The following is a 23,170-nucleotide window of genomic DNA, read 5'->3' as shown; positions in this document are numbered from 1 at the left end:
TGTAGGTCAGACGTGAATTATTTCTTGTCCGCCAATATTTAGCTCTCATTGATCGCTACTACAAAGTTATGTCGTTACTTTTGATGGCAGCTGTCATTCTAATCAAGCTATATTGGATAGACTATAGCAACAAGAAAGAGGAAGTCTCCGCATTGTGATTCTAATGCCTGCGTGGAATATTTTCGTCAAGAACTCGCTGGTACTATGGCTGAATATCGTCAAGAATTAAAAGAGACCCTTAGTGAATTCAAAAAGGGCCTCATGACATCATTTGAGGCTTTAATAGAAAAACAAAGTGAGAGCATTTCGAAACTTCATCAGGACGTATGTAATCTTCAGGCGGACGTCTCCGATTTGAGGCTGGGTCACCAGAGTATTCAGAAAGAACAAAAAGCAATGCAAACAAATATATCAGACGTCAAGATCGAGCAAGATAAATTGTGTGAAAAAACCAGGTCATTGGAGTGCGAATTGAGCGACGTCAAAAGGCAAGTTCTCGAGCTGTCAGATCAACAGAACTATAAAGACCAACAAGGCCGCATCAACAACCTGGAGATTTCTGGAGTACCGCAATCTAATACAGAAAACCTTCACAATGTGCTACATAAAATTGCAATAAAAATTGGTTTTGACTTGTCGGATAATGATGTTGATTTTATTCACCGCGTAAGGCGTTTTCCCCCGAAAGGACAACGTAAGGACCTGCACTCATCTTCGACTCAGTCAATCGGTTCTTCTATACCTAATATTGTGATCAGATTTACCCAAAGAAGAAGAAAGAGTGAGTTCTTGGCTGCGGTACGCGCTCGCCGCGGATTAACAACGGCTGATCTCGATATTGACGGCGCGGCTCGACCAATATTTGTCAACGATCATCTAACTCCACACAACAAGGTTCTATATGGACAAGCACGCAAGTTAGGTAAAGAATTAGGCTACAAATACATTTGGTTAAATGACTGTAAAATATTTCTTCGCAAGAATGAAACATCAAAGTCTTTTGTGATTGGCCGTAAAAGTGACTTAGATAAAATAAAGTGACTATTAGTGTTTATGTGTAACTGTTTCTTATTTACTGAAGTTGTGACTATCTTTTTGGCTTGTTCGATAGAATTAATGTCATTTTGTACGTTGCATGCTTGTAATCCATTGAATTCTCGGTTCATGCTAAATTGGACCAGGTCATTGATGTTTAACTTAATATTATCTGCTAAATACAATTGTAAAATGTTGACATGTTTTGGTGCGAGGCGACTTTGTATTAACGAGGAATCAATTAAAACAGTGTTTAATCTTTTATGTATATTTTACGAAAATGTTGACATGAAACTAACATATTATTATATTGACCTAGCGAGAGTTTCATTTAAAATATGTATTCAGTTTCTTAAACAATTAAAGATTGTGTGGCACAAACATATTATATTATTTAATTACTTACCTTACATACACGAATATTATTCATTTTCTTACCCTAAATTATTTTATTAATTAAATAGTGATGAAAGATATTTTAACCATTTATTATCAAAACGTGAGGGGCCTGCGAACCAAATCTCATGAGTTTTTGAGTAGTGTACTAAATGGGGACTTTGACATAATTTGCATTACTGAAACTTGGCTAAATGATTCCTTTTACAATTCTGAATTCTTTGATAGTCGGTATGAGGTATTTAGGTGTGATCGAGAAGCGGCAACTTATGGTTGTAGTCGCGGTGGTGGGGTGGCCGTGGCCGTGCGCCGCGAGCTGTGCCCAGTCGCGCGGCCGGACTGGTGCGCGCCGCCGCCCGCCGACGAGCTGTGGTTATGCATTCCGATGCGCGGACGCACAAATAACTTCGCTAACACTTATCACTCCACGAATGAACCCACTTTCCTTCACTTAGCATGTACCTATATACCACACGGACCTAGACACGAGTCCTTATTGAGTTCTTTTTATGACAAAACTGTAGACATAATTCACTCACATCCTAAGGACGTCTTTCTAATATTAGGTGATTTTAATGTGTCTAATGCGAATTGGCAATATGATACTGAACTCGGTTACATGACCATACATTGCAATAATGAAGTGTTAAGCTCCTTAACGACAGAATTCATCAACTTATCAATGTTAAACCAGTACAACAGTCAATTTAATTCAAATAAACGCATACTAGACTTAGTTTTATGTACTGAACTGTGCAAGGTTGAATCGTGTACTTTTCCCTTAGTTCCGGAAGACCCGCATCATAAGTCGTTAACTATAGACCTACCTATATGTTTACCTGCACCTCTAAAACCTAACAACAATAAGAAAAAGAGGTATTTCAACGCTGATTTCGACTCTATAAAAAAAGGCCTTGTTTCAGTGGATTGGGACCTTACATTTTCAGGGTGTAAAGATGTCGACTCAATGCTAAGAGCTTTTTACACAATTATAAATGAGCTCATAGAAAGGTACGTTCCAGCACGTTCTCAAATTGATAACAGTAAATTTCCGCCTTGGTATTCACGCCCTTTAATTAAATTAAGCAATGAGAAACGAAAATACCACAAAAAATGGAAGGTATACGGTAACCAGTCTGATTACAGAATTTTCTCGTTACTTAGATCGCGTTTGCGTAAACTAGAAACTGAAACTTATAACAGGTATCTGGCCTTCTCAGAAGATAAAATTAGAGAATACCCAAAGTACTTTTGGTCATATGTTAAGTCTAAAAATCAATCAGAACAATTACCACAAAAAATGTTTTACAATAATAATGTATTGTCAGATGGGAATAATATTTGTCTCGCATTTAATGAATTTTTCCAATCGGTCTTTGTACAGTCGTCAAATGTTCATACAGATGTGTTTTCTGATACTCAGACAGAACATAACTTTCAAGTTGACATCGGACATATAAATTTAGATGAAAACATCATACTTAAGCAACTTAAATGTATCAACATTCACAAGGGAGCTGGTTCTGACGACATTCACCCTATTTTAATACATAATTGTGCTGATGAACTTTTAAAACCAATTACTATAATCTTTCAAACTTCTCTAAATTCAGGCGTATTTCCTAGTATTTGGAAACGGGCTCTGATCACGCCGATACCTAAAAATAAACAAAAAGAGTTAATTACACAGTACCGTCCAATTTCTAAGTTGTGCGTACTGGGCAAGATATTAGAGAAAATTGTTACAGCCCAACTCTCCTATGCCATACGTAATCATATTTCTGATAAACAACATGGTTTTATTAAATCACGCAGTGTAGATTCTAACATGGTTACCTTTACAGATTTTATTCTAGATGCGATGGATAAGGACACTCAAGTTGATGCTGTGTATACCGATTTCTCCAAGGCTTTTGATAAAATTAGTCACAATCTATTAATCAAGAAGCTTTGGAGTTTCGGTGTGCATGGTAACTTGCTGAGATGGCTCGATTCTTACATCAGAAATCGAAGTCAAGCTGTCTGTATTAAAGGGTACTGCTCAAGCTTTCTACCAATCCCATCGGGTGTGCCCCAGGGATCGCACCTTGGTCCCGTGCTGTTTTCTATATACATAAATGACATGAGCAGTATCTTGCGTAACTGCAACCACCTACAATATGCAGACGACACCAAAATATTCGGAACCATTAGGGATGTGGGTGACTGTCACAAACTGCAGTCTGATCTAGATTCTCTTAGTAAATATTGTTTAGAAAACCAATTGTTCTTAAATACTGATTGTACGCGCCAGCATTAAAACCTCATGCAATTCAAACTCATGTCACACTATTCTATCACTCATTCTGACAGTCCTTTTCCTATCCTCTCCCTCCCACCTTCGGTCTCGCTCTCGCATCGCAACGCGCCGCTTCGCCTACCTATCTGGGCGTTTATTACTAAATAAGTATCCAAAATAAACCAATTCAAATAAACACAAATCGCGCGCTAAACTCATCTCAATAAAAATTCAAGTGTTTGTGAAAGTGAAAGAAGAACCAAGCTTGGACCGTCCTGTGGAGTCTGCTCAATCGAAGGTATCCCATCCCGTTCCTATCCCAATCTCCTACAACTCCTTTCTGGTCCTTCGAGCCGGATGGTTCATTTCCTATCCTTTACACTTACAGAAAATCACAACTACACATTTTCACGCATCCGTCATTTTGACAACCCTCTAGAAAATTCTAGAAAATTCGCTCGTGACACATTCTTTCTGGAAAGTTCGATTCGTTTGACATTTGGCACATTCTAGAAATTGCTATTCACTCAAACGTCAACTCGTTTGTAAACACGTATATTTTTTAAATTCAATCTTTTAAAATTTTATTTCAATTCAATTTCAAATTCGCTTACATACGCTACGCATTTTATTTTCCTACTGGATTATAAATAAATACGCTCAACTCAACTCATTTTTTAACGCTAGCTCTCGTGCGTGTGTTTGCTCACCTACAATACAATGGAGGGAGTAAAACGCAAAATTAATTTGCTTGAAGCTAAAAAAGAAGCGCTTTTTCAGAGGGTTCAGGAACTATACGACCTCAGCCTAAAGGTCTCCGACCCTCAGATTGAACAAATTTTCATGTCTCGCATGCATTCGATTGAAAAAACAAGATCGGATTTTCTTGATACTATTGACGAACTTAATTTGTGTTATATGAAAAATGATGAGGAACTCAAACCTACATTTGCCGCACTCAACTCGTTTGACGATTTGTACTGTAACATCCTTTCGGTGCAAAGCTCCATCGCACAACTAAAGGCCAACACAGAGCGTCGCAAACAGGATTTCGTAAAAAAATTACCGCCTTTAGAACTAGTCTCTTTCGACGGAGCCCCTTCCAAGTGGCCCGTTTTCTACCAAAATTTTAAAACGCTTATTCATGAGAACACTGGTTTGTCTCCAGGTGAAAAGGCTCAATACCTTATAGGAAAACTTTCCGGAAAAGCACTTACAATTTGCTCGGGTATTCCACCGACTGGTGAGAACTATTACATAATTTGGAACAACCTATTAGAAAAATACCAAGACATAAGAGTACAAGCCTCTATGTATTTGGAACAATTAATAAACTTCAAATCGCAATCTTTAGATGAATTTTTGGAACAGTATTGCTCAGCTGAAGCTGCCTTACGACGTTTACAGATTGATGACCTTTCCGATTTCATTTTGACTCATATTGCTCTCAGTAAATTAGACAAAGACACTCTAAATTTATTTGAACAATCCATTAAGCACGTAAAAATGCCTACGTTTAATGATCTCAAGACTTTTAAATAACAGAATAAGATCCATTCTTTACGCTCATCTTTTACGCAGAATAAGCTGTACGTTAATAATAAAACGAATTTCGCATCGCAGTCTAAAAACTCGAAACCGACACAGTCGTTTGTTTCTAATACAGCTTCTGGAGTAAAACCCAATCAACATTACTTCCAATCTCAACCGAATTCGCAAGGCTCATACACTCCATCCGCTGTACGCAAGAATTGTCAACTTTGTAAGACGGAACCTGAACATGCCCTGTTCAAATGCAGTTATTTTCTCTCGAAAAATGCGCCAACTCGCCACTCTTTAGTTACTAAATGTAACTTTTGCCTCAATTGTTTAGGCTTTCATAACATTAAAGATTGCAGATCTCAAAATCGTTGCTCAGTTTGCCAACGTAAACATCACACTCTTATTCATATAGACAACTTTAACGTGAATAGACCTATGACGTCACAACAGCTGACTTGCAGCGCGACGCTTTCGCCGACCGACGCGTCCATGTCCGCGCCCGGTCCGGTCACGCCGCCGTTGCAATCGATGCCAACCAACAATGTATCTCTCTCTGCAGTCACGCCGTCGATCGCTGATGAATCTAGTACCACGGTCTTATTACCCACCGCGTCAGTGTATACTTATGACAATAATAAGACGTGTCAAAAATTACGCGTGTTTCTAGACACAGGTTCGATGAGCAACTTTATCACAAATAAATGTTGTGCGCGACTGAACTTAAAAGTCAATCCGCTACCTACCACTATTAAGGGCATAGGTCAGTCTGAAAGTGTGTCGCTAGGATATGTATCTTTCATAATTGCCTCACGCTTTGATCCCAGGTGTAAATACACTATTAACGCACGCGTCATTGATACAATAACCGATTATTTACCTAATGTAAAGGTTGACATAACCCAGTTATCACATTTACAAGGTCTTCCTATGGCTGATGACAGCTTCGATATCCCTGCTGAAATCGATTGTTTGTTAGGCAATGAGATATTCCCGCTTCTTTTAGGTAGTAATAAAATAACTTCACCGCAATCCTCTGTCATCGCTATCGAAACCACGCTCGGATATCTCGCTATGGGACGCGCTCAGTGCTACTCAGCTCATTCACGCAATGATAATAAAGCATTCTTTTGCAATGTAGACTCGCACTCATTAGAATCACTCACGCAACGCTTTTGGGAGCTTGAAAGTGTACCTACTAAGAGACACATCAGCCCTGACGACGAAATATGTGAAAACATTTTCCAATCAACTCATTCTCGCGACGACTCTGGGACGTATACCGTTTCTTTGCCATTTAAACTTGACCCATCAGAACTCGGCGATTCTTACTTTACTGCTAGGCGTCGCTTTTATAACTTAGAGAAAAGGTTAGACTCAACTCCGGGCTTACGCACTAACTATAATGAAAATATTCAAGACTGTATCGATCGCGGTTTTCTGTCAAAAGTTGAAAACGCATCGAATTCAGAGGAAAATACTCCAAATTATTATATACCTCATCATGCAGTATACCGACCAGATAAACTCACTTCAAAAACTCGAGTCGTTTTAGATGCAAGTTGTAAAACAACCTCTGGAAAGTCGTTAAATGATGTTCTTTACACTGGCCCAAACTTACAAAGTAATATTTTTGATCTTTTAATTAACTTACGCATTTTCTCAGTCGCTTTATCTGCTGATATTGAAAAGATGTATTTCTGTGTAAAGCTTGATCAAAATCACCACCCGTTTCAACGCATATTATTTCGATTTGATCCTGAATCACCGATTGATACTTATCAATACAATAGGGTTTCTTTTGGCGTTTCTAGCTCGCCTTACCTCGCTATGCGTGTCGTTCGCCAACTCGCTGAGGACGAGCGCGCGAATTATCCTATCGCCGCGTCTGAAGCTCAATCCTGTATGTATATGGACGATTATGTCTCATCGATGGACGGGTTAGAAAAAGCTGAACAATCTTACCATCAAATGGTTAAGATGTTCATGGCCGGGGGGTTTAAAATGGTTAAGTGGATCTCGAACAACCCTGAGCTTATAAATAAGATTCCCGATTCGCATAAAAATCCACAGCTCGTCGATTTTGACACTGACTCAGAAATTACGACAAAAATCATAGGCATGCAGTGGCAACCTAATGATGACGTTTTTCTTTACAAAATTAACTCTACTAACTCTGACCAATGCACAAAACGCACGATTCTCTCCGCAACCGCTAGATTATTCGACCCTTTGGGTTTGCTAGGCCCTGTGACAGCGTTTCTCAAACTTTTAATTCAAGAATGCTGGCAGCGCGAACTTGAATGGGATCAGCCAGTTCCAGACTCAATAAAAAATAAATGGAATCGGTTTGATAGTGAGATTAACTATTTATCGCAATTAAAAATACCTCGTCACATAGGAATCACCGCGGGTTGTCACGTCACTATCATGGGCTTCGCGGACGCCAGCGAAGTATGCTACGGAGCTGTAGTTTATGTGCGCGTGAGCTCTGATGCAGATTCACCCGGTGAAGTCTTTCTTATCGCATCCAAATCGCGCGTCGCGCCTTTAAAGAAAATATCTCTTGCGCGGCTTGAACTGTGCGCAGCGCTGCTCTTAACAAATCTTTTATTATCGGTTCGCGATAGTATAGAGAATCGTTATCCTGTTAACTCAATTTACGCATTTTCAGACTCGACTGTCACTCTCACGTGGATACATTCTCCCGCGTACAAATTTAACACATTTGTTGCGAATAGAATTACTGAAATTAATTCGAAACTCAACGCCAAAATTTGGCATCATGTTAATGGAAATGAAAATCCTGCAGATGTAATATCGCGACCTGTAACTCCTAAAACATTATTAAATCAATTAAATTGGTTTCACTCTCCTCAATGGACAGCTCAGCCAATCTCGCAATGGCCTATCGAGCCATTTCAAGTTTCATCTAACAGTGTTCGACTGGAAGAGAAAACTATCGCTCTTGTTTCAGAGACAAACTCTCAATCGAACTCTCACTTTTTCGATCGATTAATTGATCGCATTTCCACGTACCCAAAATTATTACGCGCTACTGTGTACGTGTTACGCTTCGCTAAAATACTACGTTCAAACGGAGTGGTTACATCCTCTGATTTAGAACTCGCTGAACTCTATTTAGTACGCCATATACAGGCACTATTTTTTACTCAAGATATGCACGCAATTAAAAATAATAAACCCTTTAACAAATCGCTTCTCAAACTTAACCCTTTCATTGACTCTGATAATATACTTCGTGTCGGAGGTCGACTCACTCACTCTCAACTCAACTATGGACAAAGGCATCCAATCATTCTATCGCCTAAACATCGCTTCACTCAACTTTTAGTTGATTACTTTCATGTATGTAATTTACATACTGGTCCTTCACTTCTACTCAGTCTGCTTAGACAGAAATTTTGGATACTTTCCGCACGTAACTTAGTACGTCAAAGAGTGCATCAATGCAATATCTGTTTTCGTTTAAACCCTAAATCTACAAACCCTCTTATGGGCGACTTGCCATCATTTCGCGTTTCAGAAGCTAAAGCCTTTGTTTATACATCGGTCGATTATGCAGGTCCCTTCTTTATTACTCACATTCGCCGCAGAGGTGTTAAAAGCCAGAAGGCTTATATTTGTTTATTTTGCTGTCTTACAACTAAGGCTCTACACATAGAGTTAGTTTCAGACTTAAGCTCTGATCTATTTCTCGCCGCTTTTCGTCGATTCATTTGTAGAAGAGGCCCCGTTTCCATGATATATAGCGACGGAGGTACTAACTTCATTGGCGCTAAACGCAAGCTTGACGAAATTTACGCTCTTTTAGAATCTGACTCTCACAAAAATTATTTAAGTTCACATTTGGCTGAACAACGCATTAAGTTTCTTCATAGTCCACCATATGGTCCGCACTTTAACGGCATCACAGAGATAAATGTTCGTTATGTAAAAACGCATCTTTATAAAGTTATTGGTCTTCAAGTGTTAACATACGAAGAGTTCAACACTGTACTTGTACAAATAGAAGGCTTATTGAATAGTAGACCATTGTGTGTTCTTAGCTCTGACCCATCTGATATATCCGCTCTCACTCCCAATCACTTTCTCAATATAACTCCACTGAAATTCTTACCAGTAGAGAATGTCTCTGATATTTCTGACAATCGGTTAACGCGTTATCAGTTAGTCAATAAATTAGTGCAAAGCTTTTGGCGTCGCTGGAGTCAGGAGTATTTAACTTCTCTACAACGCCGTGAAAAGTGGAATACGGTGACCAAACCGATAGATGTGGGCTCTGTTGTTGTTATAAAAGATGACAATGCGCATCCTCTTTGTTGGCCATTGGGTGTGGTTGTGGAAGTATATCCCGGAAAGGACAAAATCATTCGCACCTTAAAGATTCGCACTGCAACCGGTATTTATGTTCGGCCTGTAGTTAGAGTTTGTCCTCTTCCTTTACAGTAACTCAAATAATGCTTTTAACTTTAATTTTTCTTTAACTTCAATTTAACTCAACTTTAACTTTAATTTAACTCAACTTTAACGCTCATTTAACTCAAATTTAACTCGTTTAGTTCTCTCTAACGCATGCTTTTTTGCGTTTTTAACTTTATTTTTTTTACAAACGCTACTCAATCTAGAGGAAGACCTCTAGGCCGGGGGAGTTGTACGCGCCAGCATTAAAACCTCATGCAATTCAAACTCATGTCACACTATTCTATCACTCATTCTGACAGTCCTTTTCCTATCCTCTCCCTCCCACCTTCGGTCTCGCTCTCGCATCGCAACGCGCCGCTTCGCCTACCTATCTGGGCGTTTATTACTAAATAAGTATCCAAAATAAACCAATTCAAATAAACACAAATCGCGCGCTAAACTCATCTCAATAAAAATTCAAGTGTTTGTGAAAGTGAAAGAAGAACCAAGCTTGGACCGTCCTGTGGAGTCTGCTCAATCGAAGGTATCCCATCCCGTTCCTATCCCAATCTCCTACACTGATAAATGTTTTGTGATAACATATACACGAAAAAAGAAACCCCTACTTTTTAATTACAACTTAAATAACATGGTCTTAAATAGAGTCGATAGAATTCGTGATTTGGGCATAATAATGGATAGTCAGCTCTCATTTAAACCACACATAGATGCTATAATCCAAAGATCTTATCGTAATCTAGGTTTCATTACCAGAATATCTAAACCTTTCCAGAAATTGATTACCTTTAAAATTCTGTATTTTTGTTTTGTCCGTTCAATACTGGATTTCGGGTGTACCATCTGGAACCCTCACTTCAAGCAGGATATTGATCGTATAGAGAAAATCCAAAGAAAATTTATAAAAGTATTAAATTATCGTAGTAACCACAGCTCGGATGTGTCATACTGTGATTCTTTAAAAACACGCAAGTTACTTATGGTGGCCATACACGTTAGGGTTTGCATGATGGTTACGACCGTACATGCTTAACCGACAGGTATAACCGAGTTATGTATAGCACATACACGTTAGAGTTTGCATGTACAATCTAAATTTATTTAACTCAAAGGTGACTGACTGACTGACATAGTGATCTATCAACGCACAGCCCACACCTAGCAGTAACATTAAGATTTCTTGCAACATGAGTGTCTTAAATATTCACCACCATTCACTGCCACAGACTATAGGAGACTGAGAGAAAACTGTGCATGCAAGCATGAGAGGGCGCACACACGCTCGGTTATGCATGTGCGCAAACATAACCGAGCGGCAAAAATATCTCTTTTGATATTCGTTAGGTTGCATGTACACGCACCAATAACTGTACAGTTTTATAACATACACGCTAGGGTTTGCATGTCGGTTAAGCATGTACGGTCAAAACCATCATGCAAACCCTAACGTGTATGGACACCATTACCCTACAGAACCGTCGAAAACAATTTGATCTAGTATTTCTTTTTAAATTATTGAACTCCCATGTAGACTCCCCGAACTTATTATCGAAAATAAATTTTGTTGTCAAAACTCGTTTGCCTGCACGCTCCTCACGTACCATTAAAATGTTTGTGCCACCATTATCTCGTAAAAATTATACTCGAAATAACTACATTACTCGCTGCCTTAATATGTACAACACTGAATTTTCCAACATAGATTTATTTAATAATTCCATAAACACAATTAAGTCCAAGCTCAACAAACAACTTTTGTAATTTAATGATTAAGAAAGAGTCGATAATTGTTTAGTTTTTCTCGAATATGCACTTGCACACCTTTAGTTTAAATGCCATTGTAAACTTATAAACCTATCATGGATGTACTTAAACTTTAGAAATATTATTGTCTTGTAACTATCTGTTCATTTAATTGTTACTTTTGGGCACTCGTTGTCTTTTTTCTTAGTTACTATTTTTGTTTAGAAGTGATATTTGTAATGACTGTTTTTGTGCCAAATAAATAGAAAAAAAAAAAAAAAAAAAAAAAAAGTGTTTAAAAAACTACAAGTTACTTACCAAGAACATTAAACGTGTGGAAGCGTCGATCAGGCACAAACATCAGCGGCGACAAATCCGTGCTAGCGGTGAACCTTGATAGCACGTCTCTCGTTCTAACCAGAAGAACCGAGGGAGACGTAAGACGCGGCCATAGCGTAGACTCTGGCACGCATTCGACAGGGTTGCAGAGATACACCCCCTCTGCTGACACGCCGAACACCATTTGATGGTGCCACGCGTCTGGGATTTCGCCCTCGCAACCGACTTGTAGATTTAACGTCACTATTGGGACTGCACCTGTAATAATTTGGACCGTATTAAGAACAATATTGGGTATAAATTAAATTGCGATGACTGTCAAAAATAAACGATATACACAAAAGAACATATCTTCTGATTAATTGCGACAAAGTTATTTTTCACTTTTTATATTGACGGTCAGGCTGTAGATTCTAGCCCGTAAAAAAGGGACAAAATACAGTCATTGCCTGAATTTCTATAAATGTTTGACGTAATAATACTATAGTAGTTTATCTACAGTATGTGCATTGAGAAAAACCTCAAAAATTTCTCCCCCAAGCCGGCTGGTCACCGTGGGGGAAGTCGACCAGCACCCTCCAACAAATCTACAATTACATTCTATAAACATGCCAACTAAACCTCATACAAAAAAAGGGAAACATAAACAAAGTAGACTATACCTATGCACACTAAACACACGAACCTTGAGAACACCAGAAAGTCTGCAGGAATTAGAAATAGCTATCGAAAACGTCAAGTGGGACATCTTAGGAATAAGCGAGATGAGGAGAATAGGAGAAGGTATAGAAGAAAGAAGCCACTATATCCTGTACCACAAAGGCGAAGTCGCTGGACAGAGAGGAGTAGGTTTCCTAGTAAAGTTAAAACTCAAAAACCAGATCATAGGATTTGAAGGGATATCAGACAGAATAGCGGTCATCCACATTAACATACCAAAATATCCGAAGGATTGGACAGTAATACAAGTCTACTCGCCGACAGAACAAGCAAAAACAACAGACATAGACGATTTTTACGACAAACTAAACGAAGTTACCGAAAAATATGCAAAAAACAATTTAGTCCTCATGGGAGATTTCAATGCTCAAGTTGGCGCTAGATCAGCTGGAGAAGAACATATAATAGGGAATTACGGAAAGGGCAAAAGAAGCAAAAATGGGAAAAAATTGGTAGAATTCCTGCTAGAGCAAAATCTAACACTCCTCAACTCGATGTTCTGCAAAAAACCTAAAAACAAATGGACCTGGGTATCTCCCGACGGTAAGGTTAGAAATGAAATCGATTACATAGCAACCAACAAAGCAGGATTATTCTCCGATACAGGAGTAGTACAGAACCTGAACTTCAACACTAACCATCGTATGGTACGCAGCTGCCTCAACGAATGTGGTCCAAAAAAGCCTAGGCCGAAAGCAATCCTAACTAATTACTTGCAGACTAGCAAAAGGAGAGATCCAAATGATAGTATAGAAAACTTATTGGAAGTTGTTACTTCGAATATGGACCTGGAGGAAAAATATAATAGATTAGAAAACAAGCTCACGAAACAGACACGAATACAAACAAGATACGGTAAAGAATCCTATCTAAGCGATAATACTATGAAACTAATTAAAGACAGGAAAAACTTGCTGTTAAATAAAGAAAAGAAAGGAAACCAGAAAGAAATATCTAACCTTAGCAAGCAAATTCGCGAAAACATGAGGAAAGACAGGAAAAATAAAAGACTCAAAACCCTAGAAAGTCATATTATCAGAACGGGAGGAACAAGAAAAGCGCTAAAGGAACTCTGCGAAAAGGGGAAAGAATGGATACCAAAATTAAAAGACAAAGAACTGACAACTACTTCTCGCAGCAAAATCCAGAATATAGCAACAAACTACTACCGCTTACTATACTCAAATCAGCAAAACAAACAGTCACCCGAAGAAGAACATGATATGCAAAAACATAATATGAACAAATCAACTGAGAGCATACCAGAAATATTAATATCGGAAGTAGAAAAAGCTATAAAAAGTCAAAAGATGGAAAAAGCCCCTGGTCCAGATGGGATAACAAACGAACTTATGAGAGGAACAATTAAAGAACTAAGCCCAATAATAACGAAGATCTTTAATGACATTCTAATTACCGGTTGCATACCAAGCCAATGGGCAGAATCGCATATAATACTCTTATACAAGAAAGGCTCAAAGGACGACATAGGAAATTACAGACCCATCTCCCTCATTTCAAACGTATACAAAGTTTTTGCTAAAGTCATTCTAAACAGAATATCTACACAGCTCGACGAGAACCAACCCGTGGAGCAAGCGGGGTTCAGGAGAGACTTTAGCACAATCGATCATATACACACAGTCAAACAGCTTATCCAAAAATACAAAGAATACAACAAAACTATTTACCTGGCTTTCATAGATTACTCAAAAGCTTTTGATAGCATCAACCATGAATTCGTATGGCAAAGTCTTAAAGAGCAGGGGATTCAAAATACCTACGCAAACCTAATTAAAAACATATACAGCCAAAGTAAAGCTAGTATCAGGCTGGAATCTACAGGAAAGGCTTTTCCAATAGACCGAGGGGTCAGGCAGGGTGATCCACTCTCACCAAAGCTGTTTACAGCGGTGCTAGAACAAATTTTCAGAAAATTAGATTGGGAACACTTGGGATTAAACATAAACGGATCAAGATTGAACCATCTAAGATTTGCAGATGACCTGGTGTTATTGGAAGAGGACCCAACATTATTGGAATCTATGATACAAACTTTAGCAGACCGAAGCAGAGAAGTAGGTCTAGAAATGAATTCAAGCAAGACTAAAATGATGACAAACTCAAAACAAATTGATATAACCATCAATGGTCAAAAACTTGAATACGTAGAGGATTATGTTTATCTAGGCCAGATAATATCGCCAAATAACCAAATGTCAAAAGAAATAGACAAAAGAATTGCGACAGGATGGAAAAAATACTGGGCTTTAAAAGAAATAATGAAAAGTAAGGAACTGGGTACCAGGATAAAACGGAAGACTTTTGACACCTGTATCTTGCCCTGCATCACTTATGGCTGCGAAACCTGGGCCTTGACAAAACGCCATAGGGACAAACTAGCAAGGTGTCAGAGAGGAATGGAAAGGAGCATGCTAGGATTGAAACTAATGGACAAGACCAGAAATACAGATATCAGGTGCAAAACGAAACTAACAGACATCCTAACACGCATCGATCAACTCAAATGGAGATGGGCGGGACATATGCTACGCTGTAACAAGGAGAAGTGGTGTAAACGGTTGACAGTGTGGTACCCGAGAGATAGCGCCAGAAACCGAGGTCGCAAGGCTTTAAGATGGGAGGATGAATTGAGGTTGACCGCAGGACCTCTATGGATGAGAGTGGCGGAGGACAGAAGGCAATGGAAGGAGTTGGAGGAGGCCTTTGCCAATAGGCACACCGAAATCTTAGACATTTTGTGAATGTTTTTTTTTTTAAGTGAAGAAAGTGTCAAATGTAAAATGTAAAAATGTTTCGGAAATAAAAGGCTTATTATTATTATTGTCTTTATTCAATTTTCTTTCTTATTTTTATTTTTTTCTTTTTACAATGTAATTATCAAAAAATAAAAATACATTATAAAAACAAAAATCTTAAAAATAGTTAACCCGCTGGCAGCGGAGCAGGGCCCAAGCTACCGGTGGTCAGGGTCACAGGCTGAGGAACCTCCGGACAATGCGTGCCGTGCTGAGGATCACCGCCTTTTGAATCTGACCCTTGAGCCAACCATCTAGCGAGAGCTTCTTTAGATGTTGGATTATTATTATTATTATGTGCATTGACACATTCAAACTAGTCCTTTGATTTGTAATAAAGCTTGTGCTCATTACACTATCATTTTATCTCCTTAAAACTCGCCACTCGCAAGCGAGTGCTTATAATCTATGATGATTTTAGTTCGTAAAAGTAGCTGCTAGTGGCGCTGTACAATCTGTCATACATTTCATGTCATTTTTTGCGCAATCGTCGCAGTAATGTAAACTCATGGTAAGCACACTGGTGAAACAGCACTTACCTAAGGAAATCCAGTCCGCCAGCCAGTGTGACAGCGAGACCGCGCGCTCCGGATAGGTCGGGAAGAACCGCGCGGTCACCAGCCCGTCCGACGCGCGCTGGATGCCCATCAAGATAACAGGTACCAGTAGCTTTACCATGAGATCAGATTAAACGTACTTACAAGCGAGCGAATGCGTCAAAAAATCTACGACGATTGTAGTTCTTGAAGCCGCTAGTGGCGCTGTATAATTTGTCATACATTTCATGTAATTTTTTACGCATTAGCCATAGTACATTTAATTTAGATCTTGAAAGTAACCGCTAGTGGCGCTGTATAATCTGTCATACATTTCATGACATTTTTTACGCAGTTGTCGCAATAATGTAAACTCATGGTGCACACTGGTGTGAGGAAACACTTGCCTAAAGAAATCCAGTCTGCCAGCCAGTGTGACAGCGAGACCGCGCGCTCCGGATAGGTCGGGAAGAACCGCGCGGTCACCAGCCCGTCCGACGCGCGCTGGATGCCCGTCACTAGGTCCGCTGCTGTGCAGCCGGCCACGGCGCGGGATAGCAGGTACCAGTAGCTTTACCATGAGTTTACATTGAACGTACTCGCAAGCGAGTGCGTAGACTTTATGACGATTTTAGTTCTTGAAAGTAGCCGCTAGTGGCGCTGTACAATCTGTCATACATTTCATGTCATTTTTTGCGCAATTGTCGCAATAATGTAAACTCATGGTGCACACTGGTGTGAGGAAACACTTGCCTAAAGAAATCCAGTCTGCCAGCCAGTGTGACAGCGAGACCGCGCGCTCCGGATAGGTCGGGAAGAACCGCGCGGTCACCAGCCCGTCCGACGCGCGCTGGATGCCCGTCACTAGGTCCGCTGCTGTGCAGCCGGCCACGGCGCGGGATAGCAGGTACCTGATGTGACAGAACAATGAGTGTTTTCGCGATTGAAAAATCCGCCAGATGGCAATACGTAGACGGGAGATCCAAATACTGCATGATTGGTGGATTTTGACATATCTGTCAATGTCATGTCAAAAATAACCAATCATACAGCATTTGGACCTCGCGTCTACGTATTGCCATCAGGCGGATTTTTCAATCGCGAAAACCCTCATTGAAATATTCGGCAACCAAAGCGGTTCTGGTACCTTTGCGTGAAAGACACTTGAGCGAATCCCCAAGCGCGAAAAGCCTTTCAAATCACGGACACTTGAGCGGAAAACACATTAGCCCGAATGAGTTTCTGCGAAAAACACGAGCGCGAAAGACAAGCGCGAACAGCATTATCGCGAAAGACAAGCGCGAAAATGGCTTCTCGTGCTTGTGGATATGCGCAAATCTTTCGTGCAAGTGTTTTAATACGACGTACCCTTTGTCTTACAATATTTTGTGAAAAAACAATAATATTTGAGTATTAAAAATACTTTTGAAATAATTGTACATTTATGTACAAACTGGATCCGTATCAGTAGATTTTAATAAGACTATTAACAACACATTATATTTTTAATTGCTGTTTTGTAGTATAATGGTAATTAACACATTTTCACCTACCAATACCTATAATAATTTATATGCCCTTGAATTTCTGTAATGGGTAAATAATATTAATACACATTCACTTTGTACCTTGGTAGTGGGGCTGTGTTAGCCCTCAGTCTTGTACCGACAGCTGTATTGATTTTTTCTACGTTTACTGGGACGCCCAATGCAATCTGAAACATGTAAACTTATTGGGCAAAACATACTTACTCAAAAATCGTGGTATTTACTGACTTTAAAGTACCCTCTGTATTTTAGAGTGGTTGACTCTTGTACGTTTTATTTTTGGGGATGCTTCATTATTACTTATTTTATCTTACAAAGAATATTTGCTCTGCCAGCCTTTGGGAAAGATAACACAGATTTAAACAATAATAATTTTAACCAATCAGAAGCCAGAGTGAATAGGGATTATTATGTGGAGGTAGATGATAGATTATCATTATTTTCAGTTACTAAAAATATACTTACAAAGTTTTAAATAAACAACTTGAAAAAATGGAATTGCCTAAAGGTTATTTAATAATAATAATAAATACTCTTTATTGCGCACCAAAGAACAGAACAAAAAGAAAAGAAACACATAATATATTATTATTATTTATTTAAAATTTAGTTTGAGAAGCGACTCTATTAGCTAAGAAATTTTAATACTTACAAATACATTGACGACGGCAGTAGCCCCACAGGCCGAGGTGCCTATCTGCGTGACTTGCCGCTCGCAAGCCTCTCGCTCCGACCACACCATACACCGCGGCGGCAGGGTGCAGCGAGAGTCGTCCGAACTGGTGCTCGGGCCTGCCTCGCTGTACTGTGGACCACATAGCGAAATTGTTGTAGATAAAGTTTAGCCAAGCAACATCAGAGCAAATACAAATGAGTAGGTCATCTTCATAGAAACGCCCGAGCGCGGTTTGTATGTGAGCGCGCCAATACGTATGCGGCGCGCACGCACACACTGACAAAATTTAGCGTTGATTAGCGGTGAGGTGCGCCGAATTTTGTCAGTGTGTGCGTGCGCGCCACATACGTATTGGCGCGCGCTCACATACAAACCGCGCTCGGTGCGTTTCTATGAAGGTGACCTACTCATTTGTATTTACTCTGGCAACATGCTAACATGCAGTCGTGCTGCTAAACGACAAAACGGGACTATTCCCACCACTGCAACTCCTATGTAGCCAGGACCTACAGCTTACCAATACCGCCAATAAAAACCCAACCAGTGAAGATCAAGTTTGTCCCGGGGAAAGTTAAACTGTCACTGGACCCGCAATCAATTTAATCCGAAGAACTTAGGAGGAATTCGAAGTTAAAGTTCGACCTCCCTCCAGTGCAAAGCAGATGGCAGGAGACAAAACAAAGTTGCAAGCTATAAACGACAGTGCAGTAGTGGCGCGCTAGCGTGAGCTCACTGCAATTCAGTCGGCGCCGAGCTAACGTTGCAACCACATGTCATTGTAGACAGACAGCACAATTAGCTATTTTCCTGGCCCTTCCAAGTACATAACATCAACAACATTTCTTCAGGACATATTTACTTCATCTTCAACAGCTCTGTTATGTGTTATTGCTGAGAAGTTAAATTTGAACTGATGCAACTCTTTATTATACTCTACAGTTTTAGGTGGCACTATCTCTACTAGCAGTATCTCTATCAGTCAAGATAAAAAATAGGGGGTGCCCTCTCAGACGCATAACATTTTTCATCATAATTTAGTTTGGCATAACAGTATTTGCATAAAGTTTTTTCGCATAAACTTTGATATGCATAGTTTTCTAAATGCATAATGGTTTCTTAGGCATAATAATAACTTTCTCTAATTTTCAATACCATAATTTAAATAATCATAAATGTAAAGAACATAATTTTTATATACATAAAGTTTGTTTTTAATAAAATACTATAAACATAATTTTATTATTTATAACATTTAAAGTCATAAATATTGTCTATAAGAGCAACCAACATTGAAGAGTAAATAATTATGTATTTGTGATGTTGCGAACGATCCTCCTTCCACCTTTATACTCTTTCGGCCTATAGAATTGCAAAAACTAAATTCTCTGTATCATTGTCATCTTTGTTCTTAATTTTTGACCTGTCTCTTAGAAAACTTAAGCTCGTGAAAATACATTCTGTTTGATCTCGAATCCCTCTTATCTATTATAACGCACATATTATACAGTCCACATTTCTTTTACAACATTAAGCTTGCCTGGTCTGAAATTATGTTGATCCCGACTGGCCGTGGTCTCTTCCACGTGGTACTAGTCTGCCCTATACTAGAGTGTAATTTAAAAGCCGGAGGCGCGGAGGGAGTGCGGTCCTCGCTCGCTGTAACATATATCCGGCAGCCGTGCGAGCTGGAGCGGCTGAGGCTGGTCGCCGAAGGCGACCAGCAAGCCGAAGCTGCGGAAGCGAGCATGGCATGCCGGGTATATGTTACGCCAGAGCGGAAGGACCGCACTTCCCGCAGCGCCGGAGATAAGGCAATCCTAATGCTTGCTTGCATGCTTGCTTCCTTGCATGCATGCTTCCTTGCTGCTTGCTTGCATGCTTGCTTGCTGCTTGCTTGCTTGCATGCTTGCGTGCTTGCTGCTTGATTGCATGCTTGCTTGCATGCTTGCTTGCTGCTTGCTTGCTGCTTGCTTGCAGGCTTGCTTGTTTGCATCCTTGCTTGCATGCATGCTTACATGCTTCCTTGCAGCTTGCTTGCATGCTTGCTGTTTGATTGCATGCTTGCTGCTTGCTTGCATGCTTGTTTGCATGCTTGCTTGTCTATTTATATTTGTTAACTTATATTTTATATATATAACATTTTTATATTTCATATTTGTTAAAATTATGGTATTTTGTATATTATGAATGGTAATACTTATGGCATTGGTTTAGATGCCAATAAATGTTATGCCTAGAAATCGTTATTAAAAAAACAAGAATACAGAAAAAATATATACTAAAATATTATTATAATAAAAGTGGTTATGGCAAAAAAATATATGCCTTATGATTTATTCTGTATGAACGTTATGCGAAATGATGAGTATACCAAAAAACTTTATGCACTCTTAAATTATGACAATATTTTTTATGCAACCGAATATGGACCCAAAAATAGGCCATGATTAATAGAGACTTGCATAATAATTTATTTTTAGGATATTCAACAGAGGAGCTAGGAAGTTTAATAATATTTATATCCCATTCCATGGTATTAATTTATGGTATTTATCCACTTACATTTGTTGGCTGGTCTGTGTCAGCTTTGGCATTTTCAACAAGCTTTTTAGCCATTGTAAGATGATACAATGCTGATGACAAGTTTGCTGAGTCATACATTGGCCTTTCTCCTTGGTTGATTTGATGCGCAAATGGTCCCTCAGTGTCATCATCATCTGGAAAGAAGTCTTGAATATTGCATGTCAAAATTTCGAATTCTAAATGATAATTATGATTTATATGTACTTCCAAAATTACTAATTTATTAAAATTAGAAACATGTTTATGTTTACTACATTAGGTTAATGATTAATGAAATTGCTTTAAGATAACAGTCAAATAGATAGTTACATAATGTTCACAATAATTAAGTTTATCTTGATGATCTCACTAATGCAAAGTAAATTCTAAAACAACTTACAATTTAACATTTCTCTTGGTGATACCAGATCACCACTTGAAACATGAAGGTTCACAGATGTGGAATGTGGCCAATGAGACATGGTTCTTCTAACCAGCAGCTGTTCTCCCCTTACGTTAACATGTGTTATTAGTGGTCCATACAAATGAGAACTTCTAGAATCATCTCTCACGTCACCATGGTCTGTCGGCACACCACGACTAGTAGATGGCACGTTGGAACAACTTGCATCAGGAGCAGACGAAGTGGTGGGAACGCTTATAGGTGGGGGGACATACCTAGCACCAGCTAAGTACTCTGGAGACGTCCCTCTCAGTACCGGCTCGTTTTCTTCAGGCATTATTATTTCTGCCTCTAAGTCAGCGTCTGGACTAGACTCATCCCCAGAATCAACCTCACATGAAGGTCCCGGATCGAAATCCATTTCTAGAAAGTCCATATCAGGGCTGGAAGCTCTGGAGTTCTGTTCTCGGGCATTATGTGCTCCCTGTTGAGCTGGGTAATTTAAAGGACCAGGTGGAAGGTGCCTATCCAGAGGCAAACCCATGTCTAGACTAAAGAATGAACTTGGCAAGTCTGCCAAATGTTCCCCACCCCTGTATGTATAGATACACCCATCTTCAGAACCCAAAGAGTAGTCATCATTGCCTGTATCACTTGAGCTGTCATCGTCATCAAAATTTGGCCTATTGAGTTTCAAAGTTGAAGGTCTTTTGCGGTTTTCTCTAGAACTGCTGCTTTCTGCATTGTCTACAGGTTTACTTGTGCCACTTGTTGAAGCAACTACTGCACTATTGTTTGCAGCTTTATCAATACACAACTTGTGTTTTGAACATGTTGCTGGCTCAGCATTGCTGTCAGTTGTGTCAGATTTACTGCAGCCCGGGGTCGCAACCTGCTCGGTATTGCAGTTATTTACTTTGTTACCTTGTGTAGCACCACCAGTATTTTTATTACATTCATTGTTACTGTCACTTGCTTTACTACATGACTGCGACGATTCGTTATTCAGAGAATTCGAATGTCTTTGTAGTGGTCCATTTTGCGACGTTGAATTTGCGTCTAGCTCATTCGTTGCGGATGTAAACACACTTTCAGGGTTGTCGTTAGAGCCTCGCTGTTTAGAAGGGCCGTTGCAATTTCTGCTTTTATCACTATCACGCTCCAACCTTAGCGGATTTTTAATTGATAACGGATCATTTAGGGATTCCATGTCGGGAATAGCGCATTAAATACGAGGGACCGTCGGCATTGTACACTTTGTTCTTTGGAGGTTACCAGTAAATATTATAATCACAAACAACTAGAATTGGGTCAAAACTAAATATATCACCACAATTTTGATATAATTAATTAAGATACACCATTATTTCTCTAAATTATTGACAACATTCGCAATAGAGTAGATAATAAACAAAATTCATTCACGATTTCTTTTACAATTGACAATCATTGACAAGTGCAAGTGTGACTTTTTGTTTTTTAATCATTCTGAAGTGCACAGACTAAGCATTATGGTGGGTGTGTTTTTGTTTTTTAATCTCCACGTAACTTCACTTGGCAGACTATGTTTTTGCTTATTTTATTCTCAACGTTTTTAGTACTAGTGGTAAATAGCCTGAGCCCCGATTACGGTAACTTTTATAACGTCTACAATCCAGACGCGTTTCTGATTCTGCGATACGATTGGTCAAAACAGCTGACGTACGCTGTTGAACGACCAATCGTATCGCAGAATCGAGAAGCGTGTCTGGATTGTTGACGTTAAAAATTACCGTAATCGGGGCTCTGAGTTATATTTGTACTTTCACAAACCCTTAGGTACTTCCTCTAATCAGAATAATAATTTATCACAACAAAATATTATGTAATTTTAAAAATGTACTTTAAAGGTTTATGAAATTGTGAACCAGAATAGGAACACTCCGTATGAATACCAATGACAACGATGGGAATTCGCGCGCGTGTGAACTGGCGGGAGTTTTCGTAAAACTTTTTGATTGTTACTTACCTACTACTTGTTTTGGTTAAAGTCAACATTCATATACAAATGTTACCACCTAAAAGCATGTAGGTCAGTTATAGCCTGACCAGGAACATAAAAACCCTGGCATAGAGGCGCGTCAATTGCATTTGA

The 23,170-nt window shown here is 39.2% G+C and overlaps 1 protein-coding gene across 1 annotated transcript in view; it reads right to left on the bottom strand.

Annotated features, from left to right (window-relative positions):
* The window catches only part of LOC135080157 (uncharacterized), a 28,122-nt gene extending 5,645 nt beyond the window's left edge, over positions 1-22,477 (bottom strand). Inside the window, exons 1-8 of the mRNA XM_063974841.1 lie at positions 21,034-22,477; positions 20,634-20,788; positions 18,048-18,200; positions 17,477-17,562; positions 16,580-16,759; positions 16,200-16,419; positions 15,852-15,948; positions 11,753-12,031 (exon numbers count right to left, since the gene is read on the bottom strand). Of these exons, the coding sequence (XP_063830911.1) occupies positions 11,753-12,031; positions 15,852-15,948; positions 16,200-16,419; positions 16,580-16,759; positions 17,477-17,562; positions 18,048-18,200; positions 20,634-20,788; positions 21,034-22,246 (2,383 nt within the window). The 5' untranslated portion in view covers positions 22,247-22,477. The remainder of the gene's footprint in view (positions 1-11,752; positions 12,032-15,851; positions 15,949-16,199; positions 16,420-16,579; positions 16,760-17,476; positions 17,563-18,047; positions 18,201-20,633; positions 20,789-21,033) is intronic.
* Between the last annotated feature and the right edge of the window lie 693 nt (positions 22,478-23,170).

The sequence above is a fragment of the Ostrinia nubilalis genome, chromosome 17 (assembly GCF_963855985.1).
Source record: "Ostrinia nubilalis chromosome 17, ilOstNubi1.1, whole genome shotgun sequence".
In the NCBI taxonomy this organism is placed as follows: Eukaryota; Metazoa; Arthropoda; class Insecta; order Lepidoptera; family Crambidae; genus Ostrinia; species Ostrinia nubilalis.
Note: the sequence above shows the minus strand (reverse complement) of the source record. Positions and strands in the feature narration are given on the sequence as shown.